At 37.9% G+C, this 15,900-nt stretch overlaps 1 protein-coding gene across 5 annotated transcripts in view; it reads left to right on the top strand.

The window, feature by feature from the left end:
• Nucleotides 1-15,131, top strand: part of LOC127623164 (mitogen-activated protein kinase 6-like) — a 32,749-nt gene extending 17,618 nt beyond the window's left edge. For 4 of the 5 annotated variants that reach the window (XM_052097461.1, XM_052097459.1, XM_052097462.1 and 1 more), the window contains exons 3-6: nucleotides 10,504-10,648; nucleotides 11,121-11,285; nucleotides 11,521-11,722; nucleotides 12,587-15,131. In XM_052097461.1, the coding sequence (XP_051953421.1) occupies nucleotides 10,504-10,648; nucleotides 11,121-11,285; nucleotides 11,521-11,722; nucleotides 12,587-13,688 (1,614 nt within the window). In that variant the 3' untranslated portion in view covers nucleotides 13,689-15,131. Of the gene's footprint in view, nucleotides 1-10,503; nucleotides 10,657-11,120; nucleotides 11,286-11,520; nucleotides 11,723-12,586 lie in introns of those variants that run through there. The other variant, XM_052097463.1, reaches the window with a different exon arrangement.
• Nucleotides 15,132-15,900: the final 769 nt, after the last annotated feature.

The raw sequence follows: 15,900 nt of genomic DNA, 5'->3' as shown, positions 1-15,900 counted from the left end.
CGGCCCATTCTCCTCTGACCTCTAGCATCAACAAGGCATTTTCGCCCACAGGACTGCCACATACTGGATGTTTTTCCCTTTTCACACCATTCTTTGTAAACCCTAGAATTGGTTGTGCGTGAAAATCCCAGTAACTGAGCAGATTGTGAAATACTCAGACCGGCCCATCTGGCACCAACAACCATGCCACGCTCAAAATTGCTTAAATCACCTTTCTTTCCCATTCTGACATTCAGTTTGGAGTTCAGGAGATTGTCTTGACCAGGACCACACCCCTAAATGCATTGAAGCAACTGACATGTGATTGGTTGATTAGATAATTGCATTAATGAGAAATTGAACAGGTGTTCCTAATAATCCTTTAGGTGAGTGTATATATATCCAATTAACCTAGTAATGCTAACTTTACTTGCTTGATTTACGTTAATCATCATGATTAACTTTTTTTGTTTTGCTTCTTTTGTAACCCAGCCAACCTGTATAGCTATTATATTGTATTACATTCTGTTAATTATATTATGCAGTAGTAAAATATTTCTGCCTTAAATTCTTCACTTTCACACATTATTTTAAGGCTCTGATTAACTCACAAGCCCTTATTTCTCATGAAGGAAGACTTTGAGATTCTGTTTCTTGAATGTTGTCATTTCCACAGAAATAACTTCAAAACAACCCATCCATGCATGTCAATTAACTAGCTCCCTTAATATTTACTTTCCAGGAATGTTGCGGAATGTTCTTTTGTACATATATTCCCACTGCGTGAATAAACCCACAATGACCACGGATATGACATTACATGGCTGTTAAGTGAAACTGGAGTGCTTTGCGTTCACAAGGTATAAACGTATTCATTTTGTTTGTATTTTCGTGGGAGTTTGGCGCAAGTCTCTGTAGACTGTGCACATCAGAGCACTTGAAGGTGCGTACACATTGCCAGCGACTTTGTCGCTGCAGGTCGCCAGTGGCTGGCGGTGAAGTCGCTAGTGGGCGTTCCCACTACTGGTTACCTAGTAATGTTTATAAATGACATTCACGGATGTCATTCCATTGCTGTTGACAGCGAATCTCTTTTCTTGCCACTAAAAACAAACATTTTGGAGGGAAAAGACTAAATATAAATGGAATCAGTACATAAAATGCTTTATATCAAAGATGAATGAGAAACAAGGCACGCTGTTTGCCATAGCGGCTGTTTATCTGCGGCGAAAATGCAAATGCCGGTCTGTCTGGGTCCATAAAATCCCCGCGATCTCAGATACACCTTTCCACGCAGTATTTTTCTTAAAAATGTGGAAGAGACATATCATAGAGCACTGGAAAATTTCTAACAGCAAGAATTAGCCTTTCATCCATCTTTCCGTTACTGCAGGAGCTGAGAGAGAGAGCGCGAGAGAGAGAGAAGGATCACGTGAGCTCTCCCGTCTTCTCTCCTATTGGCTGTCGCTTCCGTTAGTCGCTCTTCATTTGAATAAAGTTGAACTTGTCTCAACTTTGTCGTGTCGCTGGACACGCCCACATCTAGTCGCCAACGGTCGCAACAGCTCGTGTCGCCGGAAGTCGCTGTGCTCTCATTGAAAATGAATGGTATGGAGTTGCTGTCGCGCGCGATGTCGCTGGTAGTGTGTACGCACCTTGAGAAGTGGTTCATCTTCACATGATGTCTGTGGTGCAGTTCCCTGAGATGCTCTGATTTCAACTGAATGAGACACCAGTGTTTTTTCCTGTGTGCAGACACCAGTGTTTTTTCCTGTGTGCATGAGCCATCATGCAGGGAAAGACTAGGCTGAATCCAGCTTCTTAATAAACTGCTTTTAGTAAAAAACTAAACTAAACAGAGAAACTCTGTGCTTTGAAGCTACACAACTCTATCACTGGCGAGTGAAATGTTAATATTTACTTGTTGCCAGTGGCTAATAACAGAAATTTGAGGCCGCATATTGTGAAATTTACTCTCATATGTGAGTGATTTACATGCAATGTAGAGGGGTGGTTAACATTACTTGCCACCTCAACCAAATAAGTGTGTGTGTGGGGCAGCGGGGGAGGAGCTGACTGGTGCACGAGAGAGTGGCCAAAACGCTACCTTTTATTTTATGTTATGAGACTGAGAAGTGTGAAAAAAAAAAAAAAAATAAAAAAAATAATAATAATTTTGGTTCATTACGAGACCATTGGGGGCAAATTAGACTGTGGCGGGCTGCCATAGTTTAGTCAATTAATGGGAAACACTGACTAGTAAAACCATTGTTTAACTAAACCCTTTTCTAAAATTAATAAATCAACATTTTAACTTAATACCTGCACTATTATGCTACAGGCATCAACATAACACGCAGTACAAACTCTGCACATATATTCGGAATCTGTACATCACTATAGAAGGTTCATTGCTATTCAAATGGATACGAGGGATGCTGTGACGTGGCTCGACTGTTTTAATCATACATAGAAATCATAGAAATCACATCCTCATCAGCGGAGTAGAGAAACGTATCGTTGGCAATGAAAACCTCAATCGCTTTAGTTATTGCTTAATGCCTGTCTGACTCAGCACTGAGTGCTTGCTTAAAAAAGCGTGTATGCAGTTTCGGCTGATCTGCGGTTCTTTTCATGGTGATTTTGACATAAATGATCATATGTCAATGTATTAACAGTGTTTGGTAAATGGTTTAACCAAAAAGAAAATGTTTCCAGACAGGAGACGTGAATAACTTCAGGAGGTTTCTCTATCAGCAGCTCGTTTTCTCCACTTGCCATTTTCAACTACTCGCAACACTTGCCAAACAGTGGTGTTATCAAGTTGACCTACGTGAAACGGACGAAGTGTATCCATTTACAGATCCATTCAGGTGCATTAGCGGAGGTTGTCGCTGCATGTCTATTTAATGCTTTTTGTGCTCCAGATGTGGATGATGCTCACCACACACCAGCTGGTGGTGCAGAGTAGAGTGATACAGCCAATTGAGTATTATTTGGAGGCCATGATAAAAATTTTAATTCTCTCATTTATTTGCCTTTCTGGCATCCCAGATGTTTGACTTTCTTCTGCAGAACACAAATGAAGATTTATTAAATATTTCCACTCTGTTGGTCCGTACAAAGCAAATGAAGAGGTGCAAAAAAAATTAAACTCTAAAATCCATATAAAGGGAGCATAAAAGTAATTAATATGAGTGGTTAAATCCATGTTTTCAGACACAATATGATAGGTGTGGGTGAGAAACAGATCAATATTTTTAGTCATTTCTTTTGTCAAATAGTTTTGCCTGCCCAGTACGGGGCGATATGCATGAAGGACTTAAATATGATCTTTTTGTCACCCACACCTATAATATCGCTTCAGAAGATTTGAGATATTCTTCTAAGAAATCTTTGATTGTGTTCTGAAGTAAAAGTCAAACACATCTGGAACGGCATGAGGGTGAGTTAATCATGAGATGATTTTCATTTTTGATTGAACTAACACTTTAAGCAAGGCAAATGGGGGGAATTTTGCCAGGATACCAGGGTTACACCTCTGCTCTTAAGAGAAGTGCCCTGGGATTTTTAAATACCACAGAGTCAGGAACTCTGTTTAATATCACATACAAAGGACTGTGCCTGCTTAAAGTATAGTGTCCCCGTCAACGTTAGGACCCACACAGACACACACTAACACCTTTTCCAGCAGCAACCTTAGTTTTCACTGAAGGTCTTTACTCACCCTCATGCCATCCCAGATGTTTGTAGAAAAATGTCCGCTCTGTAGGTCCGTACAATGCAAGTGAATTGTGGCCAGAACTTTGAAGCACCAAAAAGGCAGCATACAAGTAATCCATACAACTCCAGCGGTTTAATCAATGTTTTCAGAATCCATTTATTCTGTTCAGGGTCAGAACAGCCCAAAATAGAACACCTTCACTATAAATCTTCACATCAGCAGGCTCCTTTTTAACAATTATGATTTCAAGCTCGATTACACTTCCTAGCATCATCTAGGAAGTGTAATTGAACCTAGAGACTGCAATGGCAAGATGTTCAGTGAAGTTTGTTACATTTTGGTCTGTTTTTACCTTAAGTGAATTGGATCGCTTCAGAAGATATAGATTAAACCACTGGAGTCGAATGGATTACTTTTATGCTGCATTTATATGCTACACATCTGGGATGTCATGACTTGAGTAAATGATGAGAATTTTTATTTTTGGGTGAATTATTCCTTTAACAAAGTATGCACAAGAACCGTAATGGTGATGCTTTCCTTCGCAAGCACCACTAACAACATTTGTCATAACACCAGTCCCTCTTTGTCTTTGCTACTTCCATTCATCTCTCTCTCTCTCTCTCTCTCTCTCTCTTTGCTGCGATGTATTGTCAGACTGCTGTGTGCCCACTTTGCTGACCTGTTTAAGCAGTTTTGTGCATTGATGGATGGAAAAAGGGTGTGTGTGTGTGTGTGAGTGTGTGATGCCTCTGCGAAAATGACCATTTCCTGCAGTCAGCACTTTAGTGGTGGCTTGTGGAGGTTTGTGGAAAGCAAATATCAACCCGATGCGGTCTAGTATTAAATTCACCACATATTACTGCCAATGCATCTGCTTTTCCATTGCAATTCCTAGAATTTCTCTACATTACATTATTAAAGGAACAGTTCTCCCAAAATGAGAATTAATTTACTCTCCCTCAAATAATTCCAAACCCATCTGACGCTCTTTCATGGAACACTAAAATAGATATTTTGCATGAAAAGAACAGCCAGGACATGTAAATCTCCTTTTGTCTTCCATGAAGGTCATATAATTTGAAGGTAAAATAGTGCCTAAATGGTTTGCAAGCGCATTGTAAGTTTTGTAGAAGTGTAAAAAGTTACAAGCTTGATAGAAATGTAAGTATTTAAGTAAGATTTGTGAAGGGGTAAATCAAATTGCAAACGTAAAAATAAATAGCATGCACACAGGTTTTTGTAAAGTTGCAAGTGTAAGAAAATAATATTAGCAATACTTTAATGCTTAAGTGTAATTAATGTATTGTGGATTTACACAATATGTGGTCTGTATTCTTCAGACTTGATTACTTTTGTTTTGCTCTTACACTTGGCTCCGTTTTTGCACCTAAACATCCAATAAAGCCAGTCTTCCAAATGGCCAACATTCAGTAAGAAAGGGTTTGTCACACGTAAACGGGGTCAATTTTAAAGGGTAATATGATCTACATGCAAGCTATAAATGCAAATGGGCCATTTAAGTGCTAAGCATAAGCTAAGGCTCTGGCTGAGACATTTTCCTGTTAAGAGTATGGAATTACTAGTCGGAGCTGATGAAAGTGTAATTGGAGAATGTTTGAACATTGTTTCTCAGATCCAGAGAAAGGTAATGATTCACCCTTGATTGGAGGCCCTGGCTCTAAAACACTTCTATGTTCATACTGTTGTGTTGGATGTGTGTTATGTGGATTATTGTATAATGTCAAAGATAATTTTTGCTAGAAGGTATTTTTATTACATTTCTCCTTGTGATGTTCTTAAACTGTCTGGCTTTTGGAAGAATGTTTATAAAGAAAAACTACCTGTACCCAACATGAAATTATATTTATAAAGGGGTCATCTCATTGAGAGATTGATTTTACTTGCCATTTTTAAATAATAAGCCCTTTTTCATATTGCAAGAGAATTTCTGTATTAAAGGGCAGCTGCTTGTTTTTCAAGGGTTTTTTCGTGTTGAGCTGCTCTTCTATAGATATCTGACCCAGTCTAGGGAATGTTTGGAATTCACGTGCGGATCCACCCCCCACTTCCCAACCTTCTATCCTTCTCTTTGTCTGGGTTTGGCTAAGCGCTATGGATTCTGGTCCTCCTCCAAGTGCTGTATTTGTGTGTCATTGGATTCAGACATGTTCTGCCTTGTCGCTGCTGCTGGTTGAGGTTTTAGGAGAGTTTTTGTCGAGCAACCAGAGGCTTTTTTCACAGCCGTATAGGGACTCCTGTTAGCTTTGCTCATGTGTATGTTTAACAAAGTGTATAAAGACTGTGCATTTGAGAGGCATACATCAGGCCTGGCATGTTACAAAGGATTTCACATGTCTCGAATGTTTCTCTCACACTGACTGATTATTTTACAAAAGATCATTCCACAACAAGCACTAAAGTCAGTCTCCATTACTACACTTTGAATCTGACCCACTTTTGTGCTCTCTTATGACCCAAACAGAAATTTACAGGGGTGGTTTTTTATCTACGGTCTACATCCTGCATTCTTATGAGACTAGATCAACAATGAGGTGTTACTTCCCTTTATTGTGTGAAATAAAGTGTTTCTATCTGTTTCAGGGTGTCATATGCCGTAGTTTTAATAGTTCGATTAGATGGTTGTTCAAAACTTTAACAATAGTGAAGAGCAATAACAATGGTGATTCTTGCCACTCGTGTGTTTGTCCTGTCGGTCTCATTTAAATGTCCTGCATGTTGGTTTGGAGCCCCTCTCGGTCTGTGTGTGTCATCTGCCACCAGCGAGGGTGGATTTATTTAACATTCAAATGAGTTGCTTAAAATGTGTTCTGGCTGGTTTGGTCCTGTGGAAGCACACTCTCACAACGGTGTCTTTCACACATTTTTATTTCATCTCATTGAACTTGCATCACTTCCTGAATGAGCAAATGCTGACAGATTGATCTGGTTGACGTTGCGGAGTCTGTGAGAACCGCAGACAGAACTGTCTGGAAATAAACCTAATATCTTCGTAAACATGTTCCCCAGGCCCCTGTTGTTCACAGTTGGGTGTGATATAGACTAACCACAACACGCTCCAACTACTGCTTTAAATGAGAGGATGAGTTTTCTTTTCCAAGTTTCCCACGTTGTTGATACCCAGTTTGTCTCATTAGAAAAATTTATTTTGAGCATCTTTTATAGCTTTTTAGTTTTGTTTTAACCTGATTTTCGCCATCAAAATAGATGTTCCAGAATTTGGTATTGCCGTATAATTTAGTTTTCGTAGATTCTTCAAAATAGGGGTGGGCGATATGACCAAAATCTTATTACGATAACGATATATAACGTGAGTATAGTTCTTTTTTCTGGAAAACCAATACTAAACCATTAATATAATAAATATCCATATTGTAATGCTTATTTTTGAAAAATCTAGTTGGTGAAATACTTTTGAAATGAAATCTGCATCCTTTTATATAATTCTCTCTATTTAGATCTTAACAAAGTTACAAAATAAACACCGTTTTAAATCACCTTTACCATAATAATCAATTTCACATTATGCCACATTTCAGTCTGTTTACCCGTTTTTATTATAAATTGAAACTGAAGACCATTTTAAAGCGACGTAACCGAAAATAATACATAATTTTAGTAAATTATACACAACAAATATAACCCGTCTTGCAGATAAAAAAAAACAAAAAAAAAAACAATTATAAACATTTAAGATTTAAAAAATTCTTAAGCATGCTTCATTTTAAGGAGGTAAAACAGATTGTTTGTAATACTACAAGTGATTATCGTCATGCGACAGTTTGCTGATTTAAATTTTTCTAATCTGTCAGTTTATGTGAACCAGATGTAGCACCTGTTTTAATAACAAGCTCCCCTTCATTTTTTATCACTTCAGCAAATATTAAGCATATGATGGAGACGTACAGATGTGCGGTGTAGTTGCATTATGTAACCCAGCACTAGACCTTTTGTGCAAAAACTATGACTGACTGATTATTTCATAATCCCTTTTGGGCTGGTGTTCTTCCAAACGCTTGTGCCATTTTAAGAGGAGCAGAGTTCACAGCGGTCGGATTGTGATAATGAATGTTTAGTCCGTTTGGCTCTGCAGGTGTGTAGTAGGTGTATAGTAGGAAGAGAGGATGGTTTTGTTTCTAATGTTTTAGGAGTCAGTCGAGAGAAGTTGTTCAATGATAGATTCGGAGCATATGTTCTGCAGTAATCTGGCTTTAACAATTTGACAAACACTGTTAGAGAGGATCAAAGACCACAGAGACCAAAATAACCCTCACACTGAAAAGTGGGAAATATCCAGCCTTTGGAATCACTGAACTTTGAACTCATGTGTCTTGGGTCACTGGATGGACACTTGTGTTTCTGTGTGAAGAGTGGCCCAGAGGTGCAGATTGGTGTCACTGTCTTGTCATGTCACAGGAGACTGATTATCTTTGTTCTTTGTCCAGAGGGACTGCTGCTTGTCTGTCTGTTTGGCTGTCTACTCCATCAGTCATAATCTGTAACTTGCGTCCTTTTGCCCTTTAGCCCTGGATTTGCTCTCTCTGTAACTCTGGATGCAACTATATGGAAGTTCTAGGCTGAAATGATAACCTATAATTTTTATCTTTATTCCATCAAACCCTTTAAACTGGAGGTTCTAGTTAATTAAAAACTGCTCACTTTAAACAAAATAGGTGTAGATTTAAAAGCTCATATGCTGAACAGTTGTTAAAACATCATACAGATTGGATAGTTGGCCTATATCATTACTTTGGAAAAGTGTCAACTCGTAAAATACAGCAAGCGCGTTAGTTTAACACTCAAATTGGGGCTTTTAGCCAAATTTGCATCTCATTTCACTCTGGGGATTATTTCAACCTCTCTGTACCTTGTTTCATTGTGTTTGGGCTCATTTTAATCAGGATCATCTACTGTAATTGATGCCACTTTAGTTTTTTTGTATATCAAATAAAAAAAATTAAAAAAACTTTACAACTGCAATTCACACAATTATTTGGTTCTCCTCCTCCTATGATGAACATGTTTTCAGTTACGGAATTTTTTGTGATTGGGGGGTTTGTGTAACCTTCCGGAGACAGTTAAGGAAAATCCAAGGAAAAGGAAATGTTGGCATGAGTAGTGCAGAATTCACTTTTATTATTATTGGTTAAAATAAGCAGTGACATTTTTATTTTCAAATAGGATTAATATTTGGATAACTTTTGTCTACCAAACCAAAGTCATGTGGTGTAACCATGTTGGTAGCCATTGAGTTGTCATGTGACAACATAAAACACTTTAGACTTAAAGTCATTAACCCTTGTGCATCAATTAAAAAAAGTTACACATAGGTTCATTATGGACAAAAATGTCCATGTCCAAAAACTGTCATAAAAATATTATAGATTTATATTTTTTTCCACTTTCACTGACATAATTTTAACCAGCATCAGCTCTAATAATAATAACCAAACATTCATTCATTTTTAGAATTTTAACCCTTTAAACACTGGTTTGTTTACATAATGCCACTGTTGTTTTTTTAAGGAAAAAATTAAAAATAGTAATTATTTTCAATTTAATAGATGCTAAGCAGAATTTTTTTTCTTTGATTATTAGAGCCTCGGATATGTCAATGATTAACAACAACATTCATTTTGATGCTTTCATATTTTTTATGCAGTATCAGATTTTAAAAAAAGCTACCACTTAGGTCCATAATGGACAAAAATGGCCATGTCAAAAAAGTGTCATAAAAATATTATAGAATAATATTTTTTCTACTTTCACTGACTTATATTTTAACCAGCATCAGTTCTAATCATAATTAACCAAACATTCATTTATTTTCAGAATTTTAACACTTTAAATGCCGGTTTGTTTACATAATGCCACTGTTGTTTTTTATAAAAAATATAATAATTATTATTATTTTCAATTTAATAAATGCTAAACAGAATTTTTTTTGTTTTTATTATTAGAGCCTCAGACACATTCAAACCGCACTCTGAAATCCATACCAACACACTCACACAATTATATATTCATAATGTATCTAATTGGCTCTATAATATGCATAAGCCAAAAACAGCAGAAAACAACAACAAAAGCGATGATATGCCAAACCTGAAAAAATGGCACGATCTGATAAAAAATATTTAAAATGTAAATTTTGAAGCCTTGCCAACATAATGAAAGCATGTTAAACAAGATTGCATAATTTTATAGTTAAATGGCACTGGGATTAAAAATTTTAATGGGTTTTAATGGGTTTCAATGTGCCATTTTTGTCCAAAACGACGCTAAGAGGGAGTATTTTGTGTAACTAGTGCAAAAAATATTTTTTTAAAGAAAATATGGTGAAATATTAAAATTCCAATAAAAATTCACACCTGTGGAAAATTTTATGCAGTTAGCATTAACACAAAGTTATCAAAAAAATGTCCACAAGGATGCACAAGGGTTAAAAAAAATTGTAGAAAATTCTGTAATGTTTTTCAAATAAAAATAAGTGTGTGTGTGTGTGTGTGTGTTTGAATTTTTAGCACTACATACAACCTTATTTGTCAATGTAGTGCATAGATGTAGAAATAATCCTCACAAAGCCCAATGAATGACATGAGGAACATTAATTAAATATCATGTGCTCATGCAGTATGTAACATTTCTATAATATTCAAAGATTTGTTACCGCTGCAGTGTTTAAACTGGATGTTTTTATTCAGGGCCTTTTTTTCTGGAACTGTAACTATGTAAAATGTAATCAATTTGTAATGACCATAGTTATCTCTCTCTTGTAGGGGCATCTGTCAGAGGGTCTTGTCACTAAATGGTATCGTTCTCCTCGTCTGCTCCTTTCCCCAAACAACTACACCAAAGCCATCGACATGTGGGCCGCAGGTTGCATCTTTGCTGAGATGCTGTCTGGAAAAACACTCTTTGCAGGTACATAAACATTTTGTGTATAAAATGATTTGTGCAGTCTAGCCATTTGTCTCTGCCGCATCTGTTCAGTCAATTTTTGGTAGTTTATTTCATCGTGACACTGATTAGGTAGTGGAAGGTCATTGGTAAGTAGTGTTTTGTTTACTCAGTGCTAAAATAAACTGGGACAAGGTGTTTTTCCCACAGTAGTGAAGAGCAGCAGCTTTTATGTGAAAATGGAAACTAGGACCGAATTGTTGATTTTATATAAAGGTTTGTGTGTATTAAAGTTTAGATGCAAGTTTGGGGTTACATCTTTTTAATTGTAACATCCAGGCCTATAGAACTCATGGAAATTGATCAAATTGTAAGACGTGGAAACCCTGTGGTTTTCTAATAGCTGTCAACCTTGCCTTCTGAAGTTTACAGTGCCAAAAATTGGCAGTATTGTTGCCTTGTCAGATTTTATTTTGATAAACATTTGTGGTTGCAGGAGCTCATGAGCTGGAACAGATGCAGCTCATTCTGGAATCCATTCCTGTTGTTCATGAAGAAGACAGACAGGAGCTTCAGAGTGTCATACCTGTCTTTATCAAGAATGACATGTCAGAACCACACACGCCTCTCGCCATGTTACTGCCTGGTGTCAGCCCTGAGGGTTAGTTACACAAGTATATTCGCAAAATGCATACATTTCCTAGAAACACGTAGGCCTCTTTGACTCTCCCCTCTCTTATGACCAATTCCTCACCAATCCACTGTTTTCTCAATTTTAGAAAAACATTAGGGGCATGTGGTTTGGCAAAGAATAACTGAATTTAAAAAAAGTTTAACTAAAGGAAAAGGTAGTAGAAGTAGCCTAGTCTAATCTCTTGTCCATTCCTTCAATACAGCTTTGGATTTCCTGGAGAAGATCTTGACCTTTAACCCGATGGACCGGCTCACTGCAGAAGAGGCTCTTGCTCACCCATACATGAGTGATTACTCGTTCCCTCTTGATGAACCGGTGTCCACGCACCCCTTTCACATTGAGGATGAGGTGGATGATATCTTGCTCATGGACGAGAGCCACAGTCACATCTACAACTGGGACAGGTGAGCTCACACCTAATGGAAAAATCTAGATTTAGTTTGTCCTTCAGTAAGATCTTGGTTAAAATATAGAGCAGATGGTGTCTTAAGTGATTTGAGACTTGAAAGCAGAGCAGTTCAATGGGAAGAGTTTTCATGAAATCGCATGCTCTAATCTAATTGGTTGGGTTTACACAATTTCCAGGAGTCAGGGTAGACAGATTTTATCAGTCTGCTGGGAGCCAAAGTTATGATATTTGTCTGCAAAAATGAGCTAGGCAAAACCTCCATGGGAAAACAAGAACAAGTTTGAGGATGTTCAGGAGTTTTCAGATGGCTGCAAGTTAAGATGATATTTTCAAAACAGTCTCTGGTTTCAGAAGTCTGGTTGTCAGAAGTAGAGGTAGACGGATATATTGGTTTTACTGATTAATCCGTGCTGATAGTTTCTTTTTGGAACTATCGTTATCAGCAAAAAACTGCGCCTATTGTTGCAGATAGTTTTTTCATAATTACTTCACTTCAAAATAAGAGTCCCTGGAGTATTTTGTGCTTGCTTATTCTTTATTCTGGTTATTTTGGGAATTTTGGTTGAACAATAAACTGAGGTTTTATTAATCTTGGACTTTTGTCATAGTAAGGAAATAATAAGATGGGGTTTTTTTGTTGCCATTCTTAAAATCAATAGGTTATCAGCCTTTCCACCACCTTAGTTATCAGTATCGGTAAAATCCAGTATCAGTCAACCTCTAATCAGAAGTCTGAGTCTTTGTTCATGCGTCCTATTTTTATAGCATTTGTAGGAGTTATACTTGTGAGAGTCAATTATATTGGTATTTTGGCTGTAAGTGATGTTTTCTGACATTGGCTGTCCTCTTCCTTGTGCAGGTATCATGACAGTCAGTTCTCAGATCAGGACTGGCACCTGCACAGCACCCATGAGGTGGAGGATGTGCAGCGTGATCCTCGAGCCATGTCCGACTTCACGGATGAGGAGGTTGTCCAGGTCGACCCACGCAAATACATGGACGGAGAATGCGAGAAATTCCTTGAGGATCCTTTGTTTGACCTTCCGGAGCGCTCATGGCAGCTAGATGATCACCATGAGAACAAGTATTGTGACCAGGAGTGCAGCTACACTTGCAACTACAAAGTTGTGTCCCCATCCTACCTGGACAATCTGATCTGGAGGGACAGCGAGGTGAACCACTACTATGAGCCCAAGCTCATCATTGACCTCTCCAACTGGAAAGAGCAGCAGAGCAAAGAGAAGATCGACAAGAAGGGCAAGAGCAAGTGCGAGAAGAATGGACTGGTCAAGGCCCAGATCGCCCTGCGAGAAGCGTCTCAGAATCACAGTGTGGCCGAGAAGGACCGCGAGCAGGAGAAACACCACTTCGACTTTGACTCGTTCATCGCCGGCACCATCAAACTCAGCCTGCAACCGGAGCCTGGTGACGTGGATATCCTGAACGAGCTGAATACATCAGTTTCTCAGCTAGACACCCGTTTCCCCAGCGGCTCCATGTCCAAGTCTATCAGTCAGGAGAAGGAGGAGAAGTGTCTGGTGAACCTGGCACAGCTCAGCTTCCAGGCACCTTGTCCTTGGGAAAGTTTTACAGACAGTGGTGGCGACGAGAGCAGCATGATCGACGAGGCCTGCTGGGATGTCCGTAAAGACGAGCAGCTCCAGAAGGAGAACAGCAGCTGCCAGAGCAGTTACCTCGATCGGCTTTTCAGCAAGCGTGAGGAGGTAGAGTCTGAAATGCCAGAGCCCATCGAGGTGTCCACTCCGGTGGACGACTTAATTTCCTGTGGCGCCGAGATCGTCTTTAACATGCAGCTGGAGTCTCTGGCCATTCCAGGGTTTGAGGGAGTGGACAACATTCCTCTGAAGTCCATCCAGGCCACGCTAACGCCCTCTGCTGTTAAATGCTCCCCTCAAATCGTCCACAAAACCTACAGCAGCATTTTCAAGCATTTGAATTAAAAAAAAAAAAACACACCCGTTCAAGCAGAGTCCAGCTTATTTTTTATAGAGTTCTGTATTTCTGTACTTGAATCATTTCATATCTTTTTACATATTGGTTACTTTTTAAGGAAACTTTTATTTTTGTTTTTTATTTGTGGATTAAACATGGATAAATTCAGTTTGTAAATTCGTGCTGGACTGTGTTCCCTGTTCGCACGCATGAACAATGTTTTGGCCCCTACTAATTGTCAGTTTTCAAACTCTGATATGAATTTTTTTTTTTTTTTTTTTAATTAACGGCATAAAATTTGCACACTGTGTACTGTAGATTCAGAAACATAATATGGAAAGACAGTGGAACAACTGTTAAGCAGTGAAATAGATGGTATATTCAGTGTTGGCAAAGGAATAGAGGGCGGAATAATGCACTAAACGTGTGGGAGACGCCTTCCCTGAAATCATATTGTGACCTTCTGACTGACCACCAATAGGACAGACTTGAGCAAGTGCATATTTGCATTTCTCCTCTTTTTTTTTTTTTTTTTTTTTTAAACTAAGGCTAATTTATTTATTGATTTGATTTGATTTCTCTCTCTCCCACCTCATTTCCATTAAAAGCAAAGCCTTTTGCTATTTTGTTGATACTGTAATCTTCCTCAAACATGATGCCAGCACAGCAAGCGTTAACCATAGGTTTGCGATACTTTAACTGTAGGTTCGTAAAGGCGTTATCTACCTCAAGGTAACAGCAGAAGGTTCTGTCTCCCATCTGTAGTGCTTTAACCAAACACTTGCCCTCTCAACAATGACTTCTGTTGTTTTTCATTTTGCATTTGCCATAGTGAAGTGTTAAGATCATTATTTATTTTAAAGCAGATGTGAGATATTTATTTTAAGAACATTGTAATTTTTTTCAATGTGAGGCATTGGACCTCCATTCTGGTCTGTTTTGGCGCTCTGTTTGTGTAGCCTTTGATGATTGCTCATCCGTTTGAGTTGTACAGAATTCTTGACACTCTCCCAAGTTCCAGCATTTGTTTTAATGAATATTCACTTTTTTTTTTTTTTTTTTTTTTTTTTTTTACTTGTAGGTGCTTTTGTATGAGTGGAATATTGTTTAATGACATTTTATGCACCTAAAAGTCTTAATTTGTTTTTTTTGTTTTATATATACATGCAATGTTAGAATTGTGCATATGGAAGAAAACCAATGGAAGGTACATTAAAATGAATTTAATGATGAAATATATTTTAAGTCATTAATTTTATTTTAATTGTATGTTTTTATTACAAATGTGCCCCCTCCCCCCAAGCAAGCATGGTTCAGATTTAGCATGTAGAACACTTAAAATATTTCTTTTCTTAATTTTGCTTTTTAAGTGTTGGTTTCTATTGTTATCATTTGTTCCATTGTAAAATAACATCAATAAAATGGCCAGCGAATATTAATGTCTTTTTTTTTTTTATTTTACATTGGGAAAAATACACCAGGGCAAAAATGTATATTCTTTATATTTACACACGGGATTTCCCTTTGTTAGTGCACACCTGTGCAGCTAAAGTTATTACATTATTGAAGAAAGACAGGTTTGTGATATGTTCATGAGTCTGTCACTGATCTGGAATCTACAGCTGCTCATCTTTGGCAATAAGAGTCTTGTGAGAACTTATCCATGTGGATTCCAGATCACAAATATTTGACATATGTAAACTATTGTGGGCATGGGGCATTCAGAGACCGCAGGGATCACACTGTACAATTGTGTGAGCAGATCAGGACACCATTAGTTCTTTACCAACCCTTAAAATGCATATTAATGTGAAAGTACAAACAGAATTCCGTTACTCCTTTTATCATGCCCACCACCCGACTGAACACCCTTCATTACGGAGTAAGACCCTCCCTTTTCTAAACAATACTGTAAGCTCACAGTTATATTCATTAAATGCAACCACCTTGTTAACACTTGTGTGTGTACTTTCAAGTATTTGAAGATATTTGAAATTGGCTGTTTCCAATGGCATGCTAGTGTAGTGTATTTTTGATGATCGTCATCTGGGTATTAGATGCACACACAAAAATAGGATGCTGCACAGTACGCCATATATGCCAGAAATGTTAATTAGTATGGTATAGTAGTATGCTGTTTGAAACAGCCATTATTTCCAAATCTGGTTTTGATTCGCCTAAAAAATTCTAATTAAGGTTATCCTATAGGTTTCTTCTCTA

The sequence above is a fragment of the Xyrauchen texanus genome, chromosome 29, assembly GCF_025860055.1.
Source record: "Xyrauchen texanus isolate HMW12.3.18 chromosome 29, RBS_HiC_50CHRs, whole genome shotgun sequence".
Taxonomy (NCBI): Eukaryota; Metazoa; Chordata; class Actinopteri; order Cypriniformes; family Catostomidae; genus Xyrauchen; species Xyrauchen texanus.
This window is presented reverse-complemented; position numbering and strand designations above follow the sequence as displayed.